This window comes from Vanrija albida (genome assembly GCF_041260175.1).
Source record: "Vanrija albida strain AlHP1 chromosome Unknown contig_1, whole genome shotgun sequence".
NCBI lineage: Eukaryota > Fungi > Basidiomycota > Tremellomycetes > Trichosporonales > Trichosporonaceae > Vanrija > Vanrija albida.
This window is the reverse complement of record NW_027191420.1, coordinates 1499468-1513846: the sequence shown is the minus strand read 5'-3', so window position 1 is coordinate 1513846 and position 14379 is coordinate 1499468. Positions and strand designations below refer to the sequence as shown.

General features: G+C 62.8%; 5 protein-coding genes across 5 annotated transcripts; 3 read left to right on the top strand and 2 right to left on the bottom strand.

The window, feature by feature from the left end:
- Positions 1–2112: 2112 nt before the first annotated feature.
- On the top strand, positions 2113–3619 carry Q8F55_000634 (uncharacterized protein; the record flags this gene model as incomplete). Its single annotated transcript, XM_069349285.1, has 3 exons — positions 2113–2175; positions 2255–2884; positions 2933–3619. 3 exons carry the CDS (start codon positions 2113–2115, stop codon positions 3617–3619), a joined length of 1380 nt encoding a protein of 459 aa, XP_069212829.1.
- A 2229-nt stretch (positions 3620–5848) lies between these two features.
- On the top strand, positions 5849–8061 carry Q8F55_000633 (uncharacterized protein; the record flags this gene model as incomplete). Its single annotated transcript, XM_069349284.1, has 18 exons — positions 5849–5935; positions 5972–5998; positions 6040–6071; positions 6108–6136; positions 6204–6225; positions 6261–6327; positions 6375–6494; positions 6574–6684; positions 6722–6737; positions 6783–6871; positions 6922–6948; positions 6987–7038; positions 7075–7319; positions 7358–7431; positions 7469–7523; positions 7559–7756; positions 7801–7970; positions 8004–8061. 18 exons carry the CDS (start codon positions 5849–5851, stop codon positions 8059–8061), a joined length of 1479 nt encoding a protein of 492 aa, XP_069212828.1.
- Positions 8062–8534: 473 nt separating this feature from the next.
- RPS6 (40S ribosomal protein eS6) lies at positions 8535–9550 on the bottom strand (the record flags this gene model as incomplete). Its single annotated transcript, XM_069349283.1, has 4 exons — positions 8535–8927; positions 8979–9133; positions 9324–9412; positions 9480–9550. The coding sequence occupies 4 exons, from the start codon at positions 9548–9550 to the stop codon at positions 8535–8537; spliced, it is 708 nt and encodes a 235-aa protein (XP_069212827.1).
- Positions 9551–10142: 592 nt separating this feature from the next.
- On the top strand, positions 10143–10675 carry RPS13 (40S ribosomal protein uS15; the record flags this gene model as incomplete). Its single annotated transcript, XM_069349282.1, has 2 exons — positions 10143–10150; positions 10228–10675. The coding sequence occupies 2 exons, from the start codon at positions 10143–10145 to the stop codon at positions 10673–10675; spliced, it is 456 nt and encodes a 151-aa protein (XP_069212826.1).
- A 591-nt stretch (positions 10676–11266) lies between these two features.
- On the bottom strand, positions 11267–13678 carry Q8F55_000630 (uncharacterized protein; the record flags this gene model as incomplete). Its single annotated transcript, XM_069349281.1, has 3 exons — positions 11267–12595; positions 12633–13425; positions 13464–13678. The coding sequence occupies 3 exons, from the start codon at positions 13676–13678 to the stop codon at positions 11267–11269; spliced, it is 2337 nt and encodes a 778-aa protein (XP_069212825.1).
- Between the last annotated feature and the right edge of the window lie 701 nt (positions 13679–14379).

Sequence of the window (14379 nt, the reverse complement as noted above, 5' to 3'; positions counted from 1 at the left end):
GGGCGGTTGGGCCGGGCAGGCGAGCGGACGGGGCTGCCGACGCCACACGACTGTACATACGCACAAAGGGACAAGGGACGGCGAGGAACAATCTTCCCAAACCCACTTGCGAGCCCGTTCCCCGCAATTGCGCGCGTGCTCCGACCAATCCGACCAAATTGCGAGGGGTGAGAACTGGCAAGCAGGTAGCAAGCACGCTACGCTACGGTGCATCGTCCGCCGGCATGGCCCCGACGCAGTGACGGCCCGCTGAGGACGCTACCTCGCCGTAGCGTCCTCTCTGGACGCTGTCGTTGCAGCCGTGGGTACGCCGTACGGCAGGGATAAACTCAAACGTGATCGTCAGGGTGGCGCACTCCAACCTTCGCAGGGCAAAAGCTGTTACACTTTGTGTGGGCCAGCGCCGGCGCCATCCCCGCGGGAGGCCAGGCGAGGTCGGGGGATACGTAACTATCTCGGATGGGCAGTTGCCATCTCGACAAGTGGCGCCAGCCAGCGCACGTGGGAACGAGCAGGTCGAGACTGCCCCCCGCCGAGGCTGCTAGAGAAGAGATCGACAGGCCGCACGGCGGCACCGGGGCGGCACCGGGGCGGCCGCCTACAGCCGGCCGGCTCACCCACTCGCTCGTCTATACGCACCCGGCCGCATCTCCGCGTTTGCCGGCCCCACGAACCAGAACCAGCCTTCGCCAAGCACTGCGCCGGGGGCGCACTCTGCCCGACCGAGCCCCCAGCCCCCAGCCGCCTCAGGGGCAAGCGATTCCAGTGACAAGTCAGATGGGCATAGACGCAGCCCGTAATGAAGTCGGCGGGGGGCCGACGGGCGTCTGCCTGAGCGTGCGTCCGGTGACGTGCATGTCTGGCGAGGGGGGGCGGCTTGGCGACAGTGCCTCGGCCCGACTGGCACCGGAAACTGCTGGCACCTGCTAGCGCTGCCGGGAGGTCTTGTGGTAGGTCGGTGCCAGTCGGTCCCAGGTCCGTGCCAGGTGGTCTGGGGTACGGTACGGCAACGTATGGCACGCTACGGCGCTGCGATGCCCACCGAACCGTCCTGCGGCCCGGCCTGCCCCAACCACCCCTAAATCCAAGTTGGCGAGGTCGCAGCATTGTCGGCTGCGCGTATTGCGGCTTTGGATGCGGCGTACGGAGGATACGGAGGGTGCGGAGGGTACGGACGGTACGGAGGATGCAAGGTGGGCGGCCGGCTTACGGACGGCGCGGCTTACGGGTCGACAGACGACGGCACGACGCTAGCTAGCCACCTGCTAGCGCCCGCCCGCTCTCGTAGGTCTCGGCACCCTCGCCCCGACTCCGATGTCGCGGCGGCGCCGGGCTGCAGCGCAGCGAGCAGCCGCCGGCCAGCGGCCAGCGGCCTACCACCCTCGGGACTCCGGCCCTAGTGCCCGCGTGACGTTGCGTGTGTCATGTCCGCCCTACTGGTGCCCTACTGGTGCGAGATGAGCGGCGTCGTGCGTGCGCTCGTGCGTGCGTGCGCCGGTGCCAGTGTGCGTAAGTGCCCATGCCGTGCCGGAGCGTGGCTGGCTGAGAAACGCACGCCCATATGCCACACTTCCATGGAAACAGGGGGCTTCGGTTCGCGTGGTTCGATCTGCGCTTGGCCGTCGGTGGGCTCAAGCAGGGAGCAGGGTCGTCCCCTCGCCCGTTTCGAATCTTGTTACTGCCCCCTAACATTGGTAAGACGTGATGGCTGGCGCTCGTTGACCACATCTGTCGATCGTTAGCTCAGATCTGGGGACAGGAATCCACATAACTCTAACGCTGCACGCCATTGGGCCGGGTCTCATCACGGTCGTGGTCGATACGAACCCCCAACAAAGGTGCCACATCGTGTGGCGTTTCGGATTTGTTTCGGAGCATGACGTCAGCGTGGCACATACAGAGCGACGATCAGTGTGGCTCGACTTGGCTGGCTTCAATGAGCCAGTCTGACGTCAGTCTCAATGTCGACCCGCCCACCCAACCAGCCGCCCAGCCCGGCCGAACACCACCCGGTGTCAAGCGAGCAAACGACAAGCAGCCCACTTTCTTCCCCCGATGCACTGCACTTTCTCCTGCTACATCCCCCCAGCATCCTTGTGAATACTCATAATAATGCGTGTGACTGCCATCCGCCGCGCCGCCCTCGCAGCTCCCACCAGGGCTCGCTTGGTTTCCGTGAGTATTCTCGGACCACTCGCTTACCGTGACTCGGGTGCGCGCGACGATTGCTGACCCGGCGCTTCGCTTCCCCCAGCCATCCCCCCTGCCTCGCTTGGCCGCCCCCAACGGCGGCGTATCGGCGCACCTTGCCGGCCCGTCGGGCGCCCTCGGACGCCGGTACGCCTCGGGCGGGCAGTCGACCGGCGGCCAGGGGGTCGTCTACCTCGCGCTCGGGACGATCGCCGTCGTCGCCTTCCTGACGCTCAAGCCCAAGTCTGTTGAGAAGGCCGGGACGGGCGCCGAGAAGGCGGCGCAGATCGCCGAGGCGGCAGACAGGCAGGCGAGCGCCGCGGCGCAGAAGGTGTCCAATGCCGTCGAGGGCGCCGCTAAGAAGGCGGGCGAGGCCGCCGAGAAGGACCCGAGGACGACGGTCGGCGACATTGCCGTCGCTGTGCTCCCGGCGTCGGTGCTCGACTTTTACTCCCAGGTCGAGAAGGAGGCCGGCGCGACCGTCGGCGGCTTCCTCTCCAAGATCAAGGACACGGACATCCAGGGCACTCTCGACTCGCTCAAGAACTCGGGCAGCGACGACGTCAAGAATGTCGTCGACAAGGTCCAGGCAAAGCTCAAGGAGGCCGGCGGCAAGGTCCAGAACGTCGACTGGAAGGCGCTGTCTTCCGACCTGTCCAAGGAGTACGGCGAGAAGGGCCAGCAGGCGATTGATGTGAGTGGACACCCCACCGGCGCTCGGCACCACTAACACGTCCCCCAGGTCCTCGTCGGCAAGCTCCCCACCACGGCCGACTTTGACGACTACTTCAAAAAGGCGGAAGAGTACAGCAAGGACCAGCTCAAGGAGCTCGACGCGGCCGCCGACAAGATCTACAAGCAGGTCGAGAAGGCGGCGCAGGACAAGGTCGACTCTGCCGACGCGTGGGTGCGCGGCATTGCCGCCTCGACGCCCGAGGACGTCGACAAGTTTGTGCGCGACCTGCGCGACCTGTCCAAGGACATTGGCGTCCCGGCCGACGCGATCGAGGCGTGGCTCCGCGACCAGACCGAGGACGGCAAGCTCTCGACCGAGAAGTTTGCCAAGGAGTTCCAGGCGCGCGTCGACCAGGCGGCGAAATGGTTCCCCGCCGACAGCAGCGACCTCGTGAAGAAGGTCAGCGCCGTCTCGCCCGCCGTCGGCAAGCTCTTCGACCAGCTCATCAAGGAGGCCAACGACAACATTGAGCGCGGCAAGCAGGAGATTGCGAAGGCGCAGAAGGAGGCCGGAGGGGCTGCCAAGGACGCCAAGGCCGCCGCTGGGGGCGCTGTGGACGACGCGAAGGCCGCTGCGGCTGACGCTGCCGACCAGGCTAGGGCCCAGTACGAGAAGGGCAAGAAGTCGGTCGGCGCGGCGATCGAGAAGGGCAAGGCCAAGGTCGACGAGGCCGTCAAGAGCGTCACCAAGTAGTGGGGAATCTGAAGCATGTAGCGGGATGCATTGAAGGTGGTATGGGGCCGGTGTTGGTGGGATGGGGTTGCAGGCGGGGCGTCGAAAGGTGAGCATGGTGGAGCGGCGACCGGAGCAACAGTGGCGCGCTGACTCAACCTGACTTGACAAGACCACTCCCTTTCTCATTCTCTCCGCATCTACTAACCACCCCATCGCTCACCGTCACTCGCCGTCTTCCACCATCTCTGATCGTCTATCGCCAACTCACAAACCTCTCCTCTCGCCATCTCTCAACGCCACTCACCATCGCTCAACGCTGCTCGCGATCGACGCTCTCACCATCGCATCATCTCACATCATCTCGGCCCATCATCCTAACCTATAGCAACCCTCAGCCCTCAACACTGCCTGTAATCCTCTTCATTGCGCCGCTGTTGCCCAGCATCATGGCATCACAGCGCAACACTGACGTCGATATGCGCAACTGTCTTGTCTCGGAACAGACATTCGTCCCCAGCTCCCACTCACCAACGAGCCATTCTCGACCAGGCGCTGTATCCCATCCCGCCACCTGCGACTCAATCAATACTGAGCTCACGGGGAGCGGCGCTCGGCTCCAGTAGAGACACAAACTCATCGGCCTGTCCGTCAGACGTGGCAGCGGAGCTGGCGACGTCCCCTGGATAGCCCTCTGGGCACTTGACGCTCAGTTTGGCAGCTCCTAGACGGCCCGTCGGCACGACAAGACTGCCAAAGGCGAGTTGCGTCACCTTGGTGTCGTTTCGCATGTTGAATGAGGCCGGCGGTGTATGGGCGGCGGCGGTGATCATGCGCGCACACAGCAGCACGGGCATCTCACCTTTCTCCACACGAGCTCACTCGAAGCTCACTCCTTCCGACCACCTGCACCTCGTTGCAGCGTGCTTACTCTAGAAGACCAATATGTGGCAACGATATCCTCCTCGAGGCATCCGCATTGCCCGACAAGTGCTGGGTCTGAGTTGGGATTAAATACAGGTCGCCGCCCTCCACCCGACGCCACTGTTGACTCTGAGACATTGTCTCACACACCACCCAAAAGCAAAAATAATATCACCTTCGCTTTTATCCCCTCTTGGATGTCAGGTCACAGTCGGGCTCGAACCGCCGTCCTAATCGTGACCCCGGACCTGGTGAAACAGTCGTAGCTTTCAACTGCCGACTGAGCCACCCGCCCCGCGCTAGAGAAGCGCGTTGGGATTCGGGTCGCTCGCAGCCTCATGAACTGCAAACGCCCACCCAACTGCATTGCCACGCGTGCACCATGCACCGTGGTATGCAGCCATGCCACTCACCAGCACATGCTGCATGCCCATCTCTCGAGTCCCTGCTTACACTCCTGTTGCATCCGGCTTACGACTGGCAAGCCTGCGGCCTTAGCCTAATGTCATTGCCGGCGCTGTCTTCCTCGTCTTCCTCGTCTCTCTCGTCTCTCGTCTTCCTCGTCTTCTTACTTTCCTTTTTTTATCCTCGCCCGCCCGCCGTTCTCGATATCCCAGTCGACGTCCTCACACCCGCAAAGACGTCAAGATCATTCAAGCCTTCTGATCGCGGTCCTCGGCGCAAAGGAGCAGAAGTCGACGACGGCTTTCATCTGGCTGTTTAATCGCCACACAACGACAGCGACACCAATCGTAGAGTGCAGCAGAGCAACCCTGCCTCTCCAAGCAGACCGCCTGGCAGTCACGTCGCCGCAGGAGTGGGTTCGAGCCGCTGCTCAAGGAGGCCGGCCGGCCTCCTCCATCGCCCGCTTTCTGACGGTCACCTTGCGCTCATTCCTTCCAACCTAACCATATCATAGGATACGGTCAAGCTCCATCGGGTCACACCCAGCCCAACAATATCACTGACTCTTTGCTGAGGCATCTCTGAAGAAGACGAAGAAACCGACGCCGACGCGGGGCCCACAACTCTTATCACGTGACGATGCTCACGATGGAATGTGACGCCTTACAAGGTCTAATCTTGGACCGCGGAATGGTATTTGAATGACGCCCCTGCCCTGCCTGCTGCCTGCCCTGTCTACACTGTACACTACCCCGCGAACAATGCACGACATTGCTCACCGCAGTACGCAGCAACAACGTGTTTGAGGGGGCAATGCTCAGGCCGGCTTAGCCCCCAGGCGTCCTTAAACGACATGGACTTCCCCACCGCATCGTACCTTCAGCTCTCCTGACATCTCACTCCCCACTCACCCCCGCAACAATGGCTACCCGCTTCTACGAAGTCGCTGCCGGCCAGCACCAGAGCAAGCCCCACGCCCGCCACGAACGTGACTCGGAGGCCCACAAGGTGGGGTCCGTCCCAGCCTCAGCCGCTGACGTCCAGATTCTCCGCCAGTACGCCGGAAACCAGGTTGGTGCAGGCCGTGCTTGAGCAGACGCCTTACACCACAGAACAAGAACGAGCAGCAGCGCGAGGAGTCACTGTGAGTGGTGTCCCCCGAAGTCGGCTCACAACCCAGGCCTGGTGTGCGCGCCCCCGGAGCTACAGGTAGGGACCGAGACAGCCTCGAGGGAGCTACCTCCATCGAAGATAAGCGTCACTGACACCAACCCAGGCGTCATCTACTGCACTGACCGGTACGGCTGCGGCGACGTCTCCTTGCTGACCCCAGCGCCATCGCCAATGGCTTCTCGTACGAGAACCAGGAGTGGGCCAACCTCGGACAGGGTGCGCCCGAGGTGCGTCGAGGCGTGTTGTTGGGTCGGCCGCTGACCATCGCGCCCAGGTCAACGCGCTCCCCGGCGACCCGCCCCGCCCCACGGTGCTCGACTTCACCAAGTACGGCGACTTTGTGCACGAGTACGCGCCGACCGTTGGCGTCAAGGAGCTCCGCCAGGCCGTTGCGGTGAGTGCGAGGCGCGGGCGTAGCTGCCCTGTCGCGTGAGCGGTGGAGGGAGGGCGCGCGCTCACACCCCGGGCGGCAGAACCTCTACAACCACCAGTACCGCCAAGGCAAGGCCAGCCAATACACGTACGAGAACGTGTGCATTGTTCCCGGCGGCAGGGCGGGCATGTCGCGAGTTGCGGCAGTCATTGTGAGTGCGAGCTCTCTGAAGCCGTGCTGACGCACAGGGCGATGTCTACTGTGGTATGTGGTTGGGTGGGGTCGCCGGCCCCTAACGCGTTACTGCAGGATACCAGATTCCGGAGTACACGACGTACAGCGAGGTGCTGAGCGTGTTTAAGCGCCTGGTGCCGATCCCGTCGCACCTTCCTGCCGAGGTGTGTGGTGACTGTGGCCTGGTTTGTGGCGGCCGGCTGACGACGATAAGGACAAGTACAAGCTCGACATCAACAAGGTACCGTTGTGGCGCCGGCGGCAGTGCTAACCTGGCAGCTCAAGAGTGACATCAAGAATATGAGTCTGAGCGTTGTCGTGATGTCGAACCGTGCGTTGCCGTGGCGGCCCGCGCTGACCCGCCCAGCCCGCAACCCCACGGGCCAGGTCATCCAGGGGCAGGACCTCAAGGACGTCGTTGACCTCGGCAAGAACGGCACCACCATCATTCTCGACGAGTTCTACTCGTGGTACATGTACTGGGATGACAAGGAGAAGATTGGCCAGAGCATCAGCGGCGCCGAGTACGTCGAAGATGTGAACGCCGACTCTGTCATCCTCATCGACGGCATGACCAAGGGCCCGCGTCTCCCAGGCTGGCGCGTGTGCTGGGTGGGTACGCGGCGTTGACTGTTCTCACCACCCTGCAGGTCGTCGGCCCCAAGTCGCTCATCTCGGCCGTCAGCCAGTCGGGCTCGTTCCTCGACGGCGGCGCCAACCACCCGTGAGTGTGGGTGTGAGGCCCGCTGACCGCGTCACAGGCTCCAGATGGCCGCCATCCCCCAGCTCGAGCCCAGCCGCGTCCTGCAGTCCAAGGTGAGGCGCGGCGTTGACCGCTTACCAACGCCCAGATTGCGCTCCAGACCCACTTCAGGGCCAAGCGCGACTATGTCCTCAAGCGCCTCGACGACATGGGCCTGACGGTCCACGTCCCGCCCCAGGCGACCTTCTACATCTGGCTCGACCTGTCGAACCTCGCCGCGCCGCTGGACAGCGCGCTCGTCTTCTTCGAGGAGCTGCTGCGCGAGAAGACGATTGTTGTGCCCGGTGTGAGTGGCACGGCTGTTCGCGTCGCCGTGAGCTGACCCCGTAGCTCTGGTTCGACATCAACCCTGCGCACCGCCGCAACCTGTTCGACAGCCCCTGCCACCACTTTGTGCGCATCAGCTTCGGGCCGTCCCTCGAAACGCTCAAGCGCGGCCTCGACTCGATCGAGCGCCTGCTCGACAAGCACCGCCGCGCGTCGCACCACATGGGCCACAGGTAGGCGAGAGGCGTGAACACACTGACACCCAGCTACCGCGGCTCCGTGTCGTACGACTTCCCCGGCGTCCACCACAACACGCATCTTTGAGTGATCTGCGGCCTGGGAACAGTGCCCGAGCTCCTGTTTCGACGGCTTACTTGAGCCCGGCTGGAGGGACAATGGTGTATCCAGGTGGACCTCGAAGGTGGAGGTGGCGCCCTTGCGTTTTACGTAAAACTTTTAACCTCGAAACTGTGAATGCGACGACTTGGACGACCAACTTTTGAGTGGCAGAGTAGGATTCACTTGGCACTGCAGCCGTGGATCCGTCGAGCCAGTCGTCGCGAATGGACGCGAAGACGCTCACAACTCTGCACGCGAGCACGCCCACGCCTACCCCCCGCACATGAGAATCAGTTGGTAGCATGGCGCCTGTACGAAACAACACATCTACGCAACCCAAGGGGTTTTCCCCCCACCTACGCCCCGTGATCGCATGCTATACATTGCGAGTATGAAGAGAGACCAGACAAGATACCCAACTCCCGACCCGCAGAGGAAGAAGAACCATGACAGGCAGTTTAAGCCTGGGCCTTCTTGGCGGCGCGGTGGGCGGCGTAGGCAGCCTTGCGCTCGGCGTGGTGCTTGGCGACGGCGGCGTCGTAGTCGGCCTTGACCTCCTTCTGGGCCTCGGTGCGGCGCTTCTTGAGCGACTGGAGGTGGCGCTTGCGCTGGAGACGCTGGGGGGTGACGAGACGCTGGATCTTGGGAGCCTTGGTGTACTTCTTGCCGGCCTTGGTCTCGACCTCACGGCGGACAACGTAGGCACGAACATCGTCCTCCTTGGAGAGGTTGAAGAACTTGCGGATCTTGGTAGCGCGCTTGGGGGCAAGGCGCTTGGGGAGGACAACGTCGGTGAGGCCGGCAATCTCCTGCTCGCCCTGCTTGACAATGACGACCGAGAGGACCTGGATCTGGGGCGGGGGTCAGACGAGTCGTCGCCAGACTTGGGCCAAGGTACTCACGTCCGAGGCGACGATGCAGCCGCGAACCGACTTCCTCTTGCGCTCACCAGTGCGGCGGGCACGGTAGCACGAGTGGCCGTCGGCGAGGAGGAGGCGGGTACGGGTCGAGAGGAGGACACCCTGCTTCATGGGGAAACCCTGCTTGTCGTTGCCGCCTGTGACGGGTTAGCTGTGTTCACGAGTGTGTCGGAGCCGTCCTGCGCGCGTCTTCCCAGCTTCCTCCCTTCTCTCGCCGTCTCCCCCAACGCTTCCTTTGGCCCAGAACCCAGACGAGAAGCCGTCTTGGCCCGCCTCCAGCTCCACGCCGTCCCCTCCAAATTCTCTCCAGCTCGAGTCGATACCCACCGGTGATGCGGAAGACGTAGCCCTTCCACTCGTCGCCGAGCGAGTCGGCGGGGACCTCCTGCGAGATCTGCTTGTCGTAGAAGACACGGCTGGGCGGGGGGTCAGTCGGCGGTTCTTGGTCCCAATTTTGTCGGTCTCCCGGCCTCCTCTACTCACACAAGACGCTCATCCTCAATGTCGATGAGCTTCTGGGCGCCGGTGGCGGGGTTGGCGATGTTGATCTTCATGGTGTCGGTGAAGGCTCGAGCGGCTGCTTGGGTCGGTAAGCAGGCTAGAGGTTTTGATGGTCAAGAAGAGCTTTGAGGTGGATATCTCGAGTGTGCAAGAGGGTGCGGGGTGGGACAGAGGGGAGGGCAGTGGCAGGCGGCAGCAGGCAGCACGAACCACAGCCAGGCAGCGCGACGCACTCACCGCGACTAGCCCAGCCAGCCTACAACCAGAGCTCAACGCCAGCCAAAATCACCAAACGGGATCAAAAATCTCGGAGTTTACGACCGTTCTAAACTGGCATGTGTAACGCCGGGGCGTGGCAAAATGTTTCATTAGGAATTAGTTCTAATGCATGTAACGATTGGCGACCGACCCAAGCCTGATGTCATTAGCAACGACCTTTGGGACAAAATCGAGAAAGTATGCCCAGTTATTGAAATTTGGGCGGGAGCAACCCAAGCTTTTGCTTGCAGAGTGGCTGCTGCTCGCCTGCCAGGACGCCTCTGCAGCTCGCGACCGCAGCCAGCCTCTGCTCTCTGCAAGACACCTCCTGCTCGTCTCGACGACTTCGCAACCCTCAAGTCACCCCCCACACACACATCTATCAAAATGGGTCGGTGAGTACAGCGGCAGCCGCGACGGCGACGGCGACGGCGACGGCGACACCATCGGACCCCGCTAACCCGACCCCCAGCATGCACTCCAAGGGCAAGGGTATCTCGGCTTCGGCCCTCCCCTACCGCCGCGCTCAGCCTTCGTGGTCCAAGGCTACCGCCGACGAGGTCTCTGACCAGATCTTCAAGCTCGCCCGCCGCGGTCTCTCGCCCTCGCAGATCGGCGTCATCCTCCGCGACTCGCACGGCATCCCCCAGGTCAAGTCGGTCACCGGCAACAAGATCCTCCGCATCCTCAAGACCAACGGTCTCGGCCCCTCGATCCCCGAGGACCTCTACCACCTCGTCAAGAAGGCCGTCTCGATCCGCAAGCACCTCGAGCGCAACCGCGGCGACCGTGACGCCAAGTTCCGCATGATTCTCGTCGAGTCGCGTATCCACCGCCTCGCCCGCTACTACATCAAGAAGCAGCAGCTCCCTCCTACCTTCAAGTACGAGGCCGCCACTGCCTCGACCCTTGTCGCCTAAGCGCGTCGCATCGCGCGCCACGGCTCTTTGTGTATCCATTTCTACGCAGGGATGATGAAACCTCTTTCATCGGCCTAGGATAGGTGCTGGCTTCGGCTGCCCTATACCAATTTTTCACCTGCCCTTCATGGGTACGGTGCGGCGCGCCTCCCTCACGGGACGGTGCTGCCAGCTGCACGGCGGCTGCCCATGCGGCATGCTGCCAACTGACATTACTCAGGCGCGTCGAGGCGTGGTAGGGGGCGTGCTCGACGCGTCGGGTGGCAGGTGTACCCCGTGACTGACCTTGCAGCTCGAGCCGACTCACTAAGTACTAACTTTTACCTCTCTATCCTGTTTGTAGTTGTCAATGCATTTGTCGTCTGAAACCCAACTGCGCTGCAGCACACTCTTTGTCGCACATGATCGTCCGTCACACATGACACTCGGCCGGCGTATCTGCAAAGACGCGTTCCCTCTGGCCCTCCCCTGCTCCTGCCCCCCCGCCCCACTCAATGCCATATCGTGTTCGTCGCATTACAATACAAGTGCTGCAAGAAGCCACACCCAGATTAAACTAGAGATTATTAGAGTATACGCGTAAACCCTCGTCTAGGCCAGGAGAGCGTGAGGAGTGGTCGCCAGGTCGGCGCCGCGGATCGTGCCGGGTGTCTCGGGCTCCTTTGTGGAGAGATTCCGCAGCGCGGCGTCCGACTCGAGCTGGCGCTGCAGCGCGCGCTTGGCCTCGCGGCGCTCGAGGAGCTCGATAAATGTCTTGCGGTGCAGGTAGTTGAGTGACAAGAGCGCCTGGTGGCCGCACGTGTACTGCTGGATCGTGCAGAGCAGGTCGATCGTGTTGTTCTGCACCGACGGCAATGGGTGGAACAGGCCGTTGGCAATGGGGATCAGCCCGCCAAAGTGCATGGGCAGGAACGTGAGCAGCTCGACCACCTGCTCGTACGTCCGCACAGCGCGGTTCATCGTCGAGAAGATGAGCTCGGCCTCCTTGGTGCTCATTGTGCGCGTCATTCGGAGGCGCTTGATGTTGTGCAGCGCGTCAAAGCCTCTGATGGCCGACATCTTTTCCTCACGAGCCCAGTCCTTCTGCGCCAGTCTGTAGCTCTTGGTCTTGCGCCACGCGTCGATGCGATGCCCGTTGCTCCACATTTCGCGCTGCCTCAACGAGTCGTCGATGAAGACGACGCCCGAGCCAAGATGACCCTCGCGGAAGGTCGAGTAGGGGTATCCGACGCGCGTGGAGCCGAGGTGCGTAAACTCCTGGTAGGCGGCCAGACGCACGAATCTCGAGATGTAGTCGGTGAAGCGGATGCGGATGTGCGACTCGCCGTAGTGCTGCGTGGTGGCAGCGAGGATCTCCTCCATGAACTGGTTGTCGATGCTCTCCTTCTGCGAGAACGACGCCATCTTGCCCGAGGCAAACGCCGCGTCCTCGGCATCGCCTCTGAACGTTGTCGTGCTGAAGCTCGTGTCTGACGACCGCCCAGACTTGGGTGTGCTGGCTGTGGACGAGCGCAGCTCCTTGGACACGGTCACCTTGCCCGTCTCGAGGTTGCAGAGCACGTCCCACGTCGATGGCAGCTCCTCGAAACGCGGGTTGCACACGCCGGCCACGAAGCCTTCAAACTCCTCCAACACGTCGAGGCTGGCCAGGTTCGAGTACGGGAACGCCGTCTCGGTCATGCCACGGAGCACCTGGCCACAGCCCGACACCATCGAGCACGCAGCGAGGACCATGCGAGACACCTGGTTGGCCGGCAATGTGTGGCCGAGGAACATGACGCGCTTGTGCGCCAGGATGGCGTTGAAGATAAGGATGACAGGGTGGGTATTCGCGCCGTTGGTGTGAAGGTATGGGTGGAACGGAGGCTGGAAGGGCTGGACGTTCTGTGAGAAGGTCTGCACGAGCTCGATGATCGAGTACTGAATGTTAGCGAGTGCGCAACTCGTCCCAACTTACATCTCCAACCTCCTCCTCGAACACAGTCATGGGGATGCGGATAGGAACCGTGATCTTGCGGAACTTGGCCTCAGTCTCGAAGAAGTGCGTGTCGCGAGGAACGCCACGGCGGTGGACAAGGCCGCCGTCACCGTGGATGACCGACGAGGACGAGGCCGAGCCCTTGCGGATCACGGACGGGCGGGCCGACGAGCCGTTGCTCGCAGTCCGGGTCTTGCTGACCGATTCGTGTCCGTGGGCAGAGGACAGGGCGCTCGAGATGGCCTCAGCCTCGTCTCCCACACCCTCGTGCACGCCGAAGCGGCTCTCGAACAGGTCCTTTCGGTCCGACTGTCTCAGCAGGATCCGCTCCTCGCGGGTCAGCTTCGGCATGCCGGCCGTGCTGATCTGGTTCGCTGCGTCGTACAGCCGCGCCAGGATCTCGTGCGACGGGTTGGTGAAGTACTCCTCGAGCGCGAGGAGGAGGAGCGGCTTGTAGATGCCGATATAGGGGTGCGGCGTTGCGATAGCCATGGCCTTGACCATCGCGCCACGGCGCACGCTCTTGTCCTCCTTCATGCGCACGCAGTTGAGCACGTACAGCAGGCCGCCGCCTGGCGCGCCGCGCCGCGGGCGCTCATTGGGCGGGAACATGCTCGCGCGCTTCTTCTCCAGGCGCGCCTTCTCCACGCTCGTCGACTCGTGCGTCAGCATCGGGTTGACAGAGCTGCTCGACGTCTGGCCAAGGTAGAAGATGGTCCAGTCCTCGCCGCGGAGATGGGCGCCGTCGGGCAGCATGAGCTCGGCCAAGCGGCTGCAGGGGTTAGCGCAGCCAGGCTCAGGTCTACCCACTGGTCGTCTGTTCCAGTCGGGTAGGGGTACTGGTGGGCGAGGGTCGCGCCGGCGTCAATGTCAAACTCGGCGAGGAGGCAGAAGTGAACGTCCTCCTCCTTGTCCTCATAGTCGTCCTCTTCGACATCGCCAATCTCGTGGTCAAAGTCGCGCTCGGCCGTCTTGGCCGTCGGCGTGACGGGGGAAACCGCGGGCGCGGTGTTGGTGGCCGACATGGTGGTGGTGTGGGTGGTGGACGCGGCGCGTCGGTGTCTTGACGCGAGATCGGAGGTTTGTGGGGGCGCGAGCTGGGCGTATTGTTGTTTTCACAGCGTAGTCTGACGACGGTGGTATCAAGAGCAATGGGAGATGGCGAGGATGCAAGAGCGCGAGTACGTGTCGGATGCCGGGATGCGAGGTGCGAGATGGTCAAAGACGAAGGGATTGTAGAACGAGGTGCGGGACGGGAGTGTTGAATTGCAGCCCGCCGCCGCGCCGCCAGCCAGCGTCGATCTGAGCCTACCCACCCACTCTGCCGCCGCGTCGCGTTGCCGCCGCCGCCGCCGCCCGCCCGCCCGCCCATCTGCAGCCACCAACAACAAAGGGCCCCCTCGGCGCCGCGCACCGTCTGCAAGCCAGCCCAGACGCCGACAAACGCCACACGGGACAGTCATGACGCAAAGCGGCGCAGAGTAGAATGCATCAGGTTTCCCTCGGCCACAGCGGCGGCGATGTGCATCGGCGGACATGGCCAACGAGACGCGACTTGGCACCGAAAAGGCACCAACCTGGCCGAGCCCGAAACGGCACTACTTCTTGGTGCCCTACACCATGCAACATGCAACTACAACCTGTCGAAAGCAGAGACGAGGGTGGTGGGGCATGTCACCAAGACATGGCCATGGGGCATGGCAAGTAGCGTCTAAGGCAGCTCCAA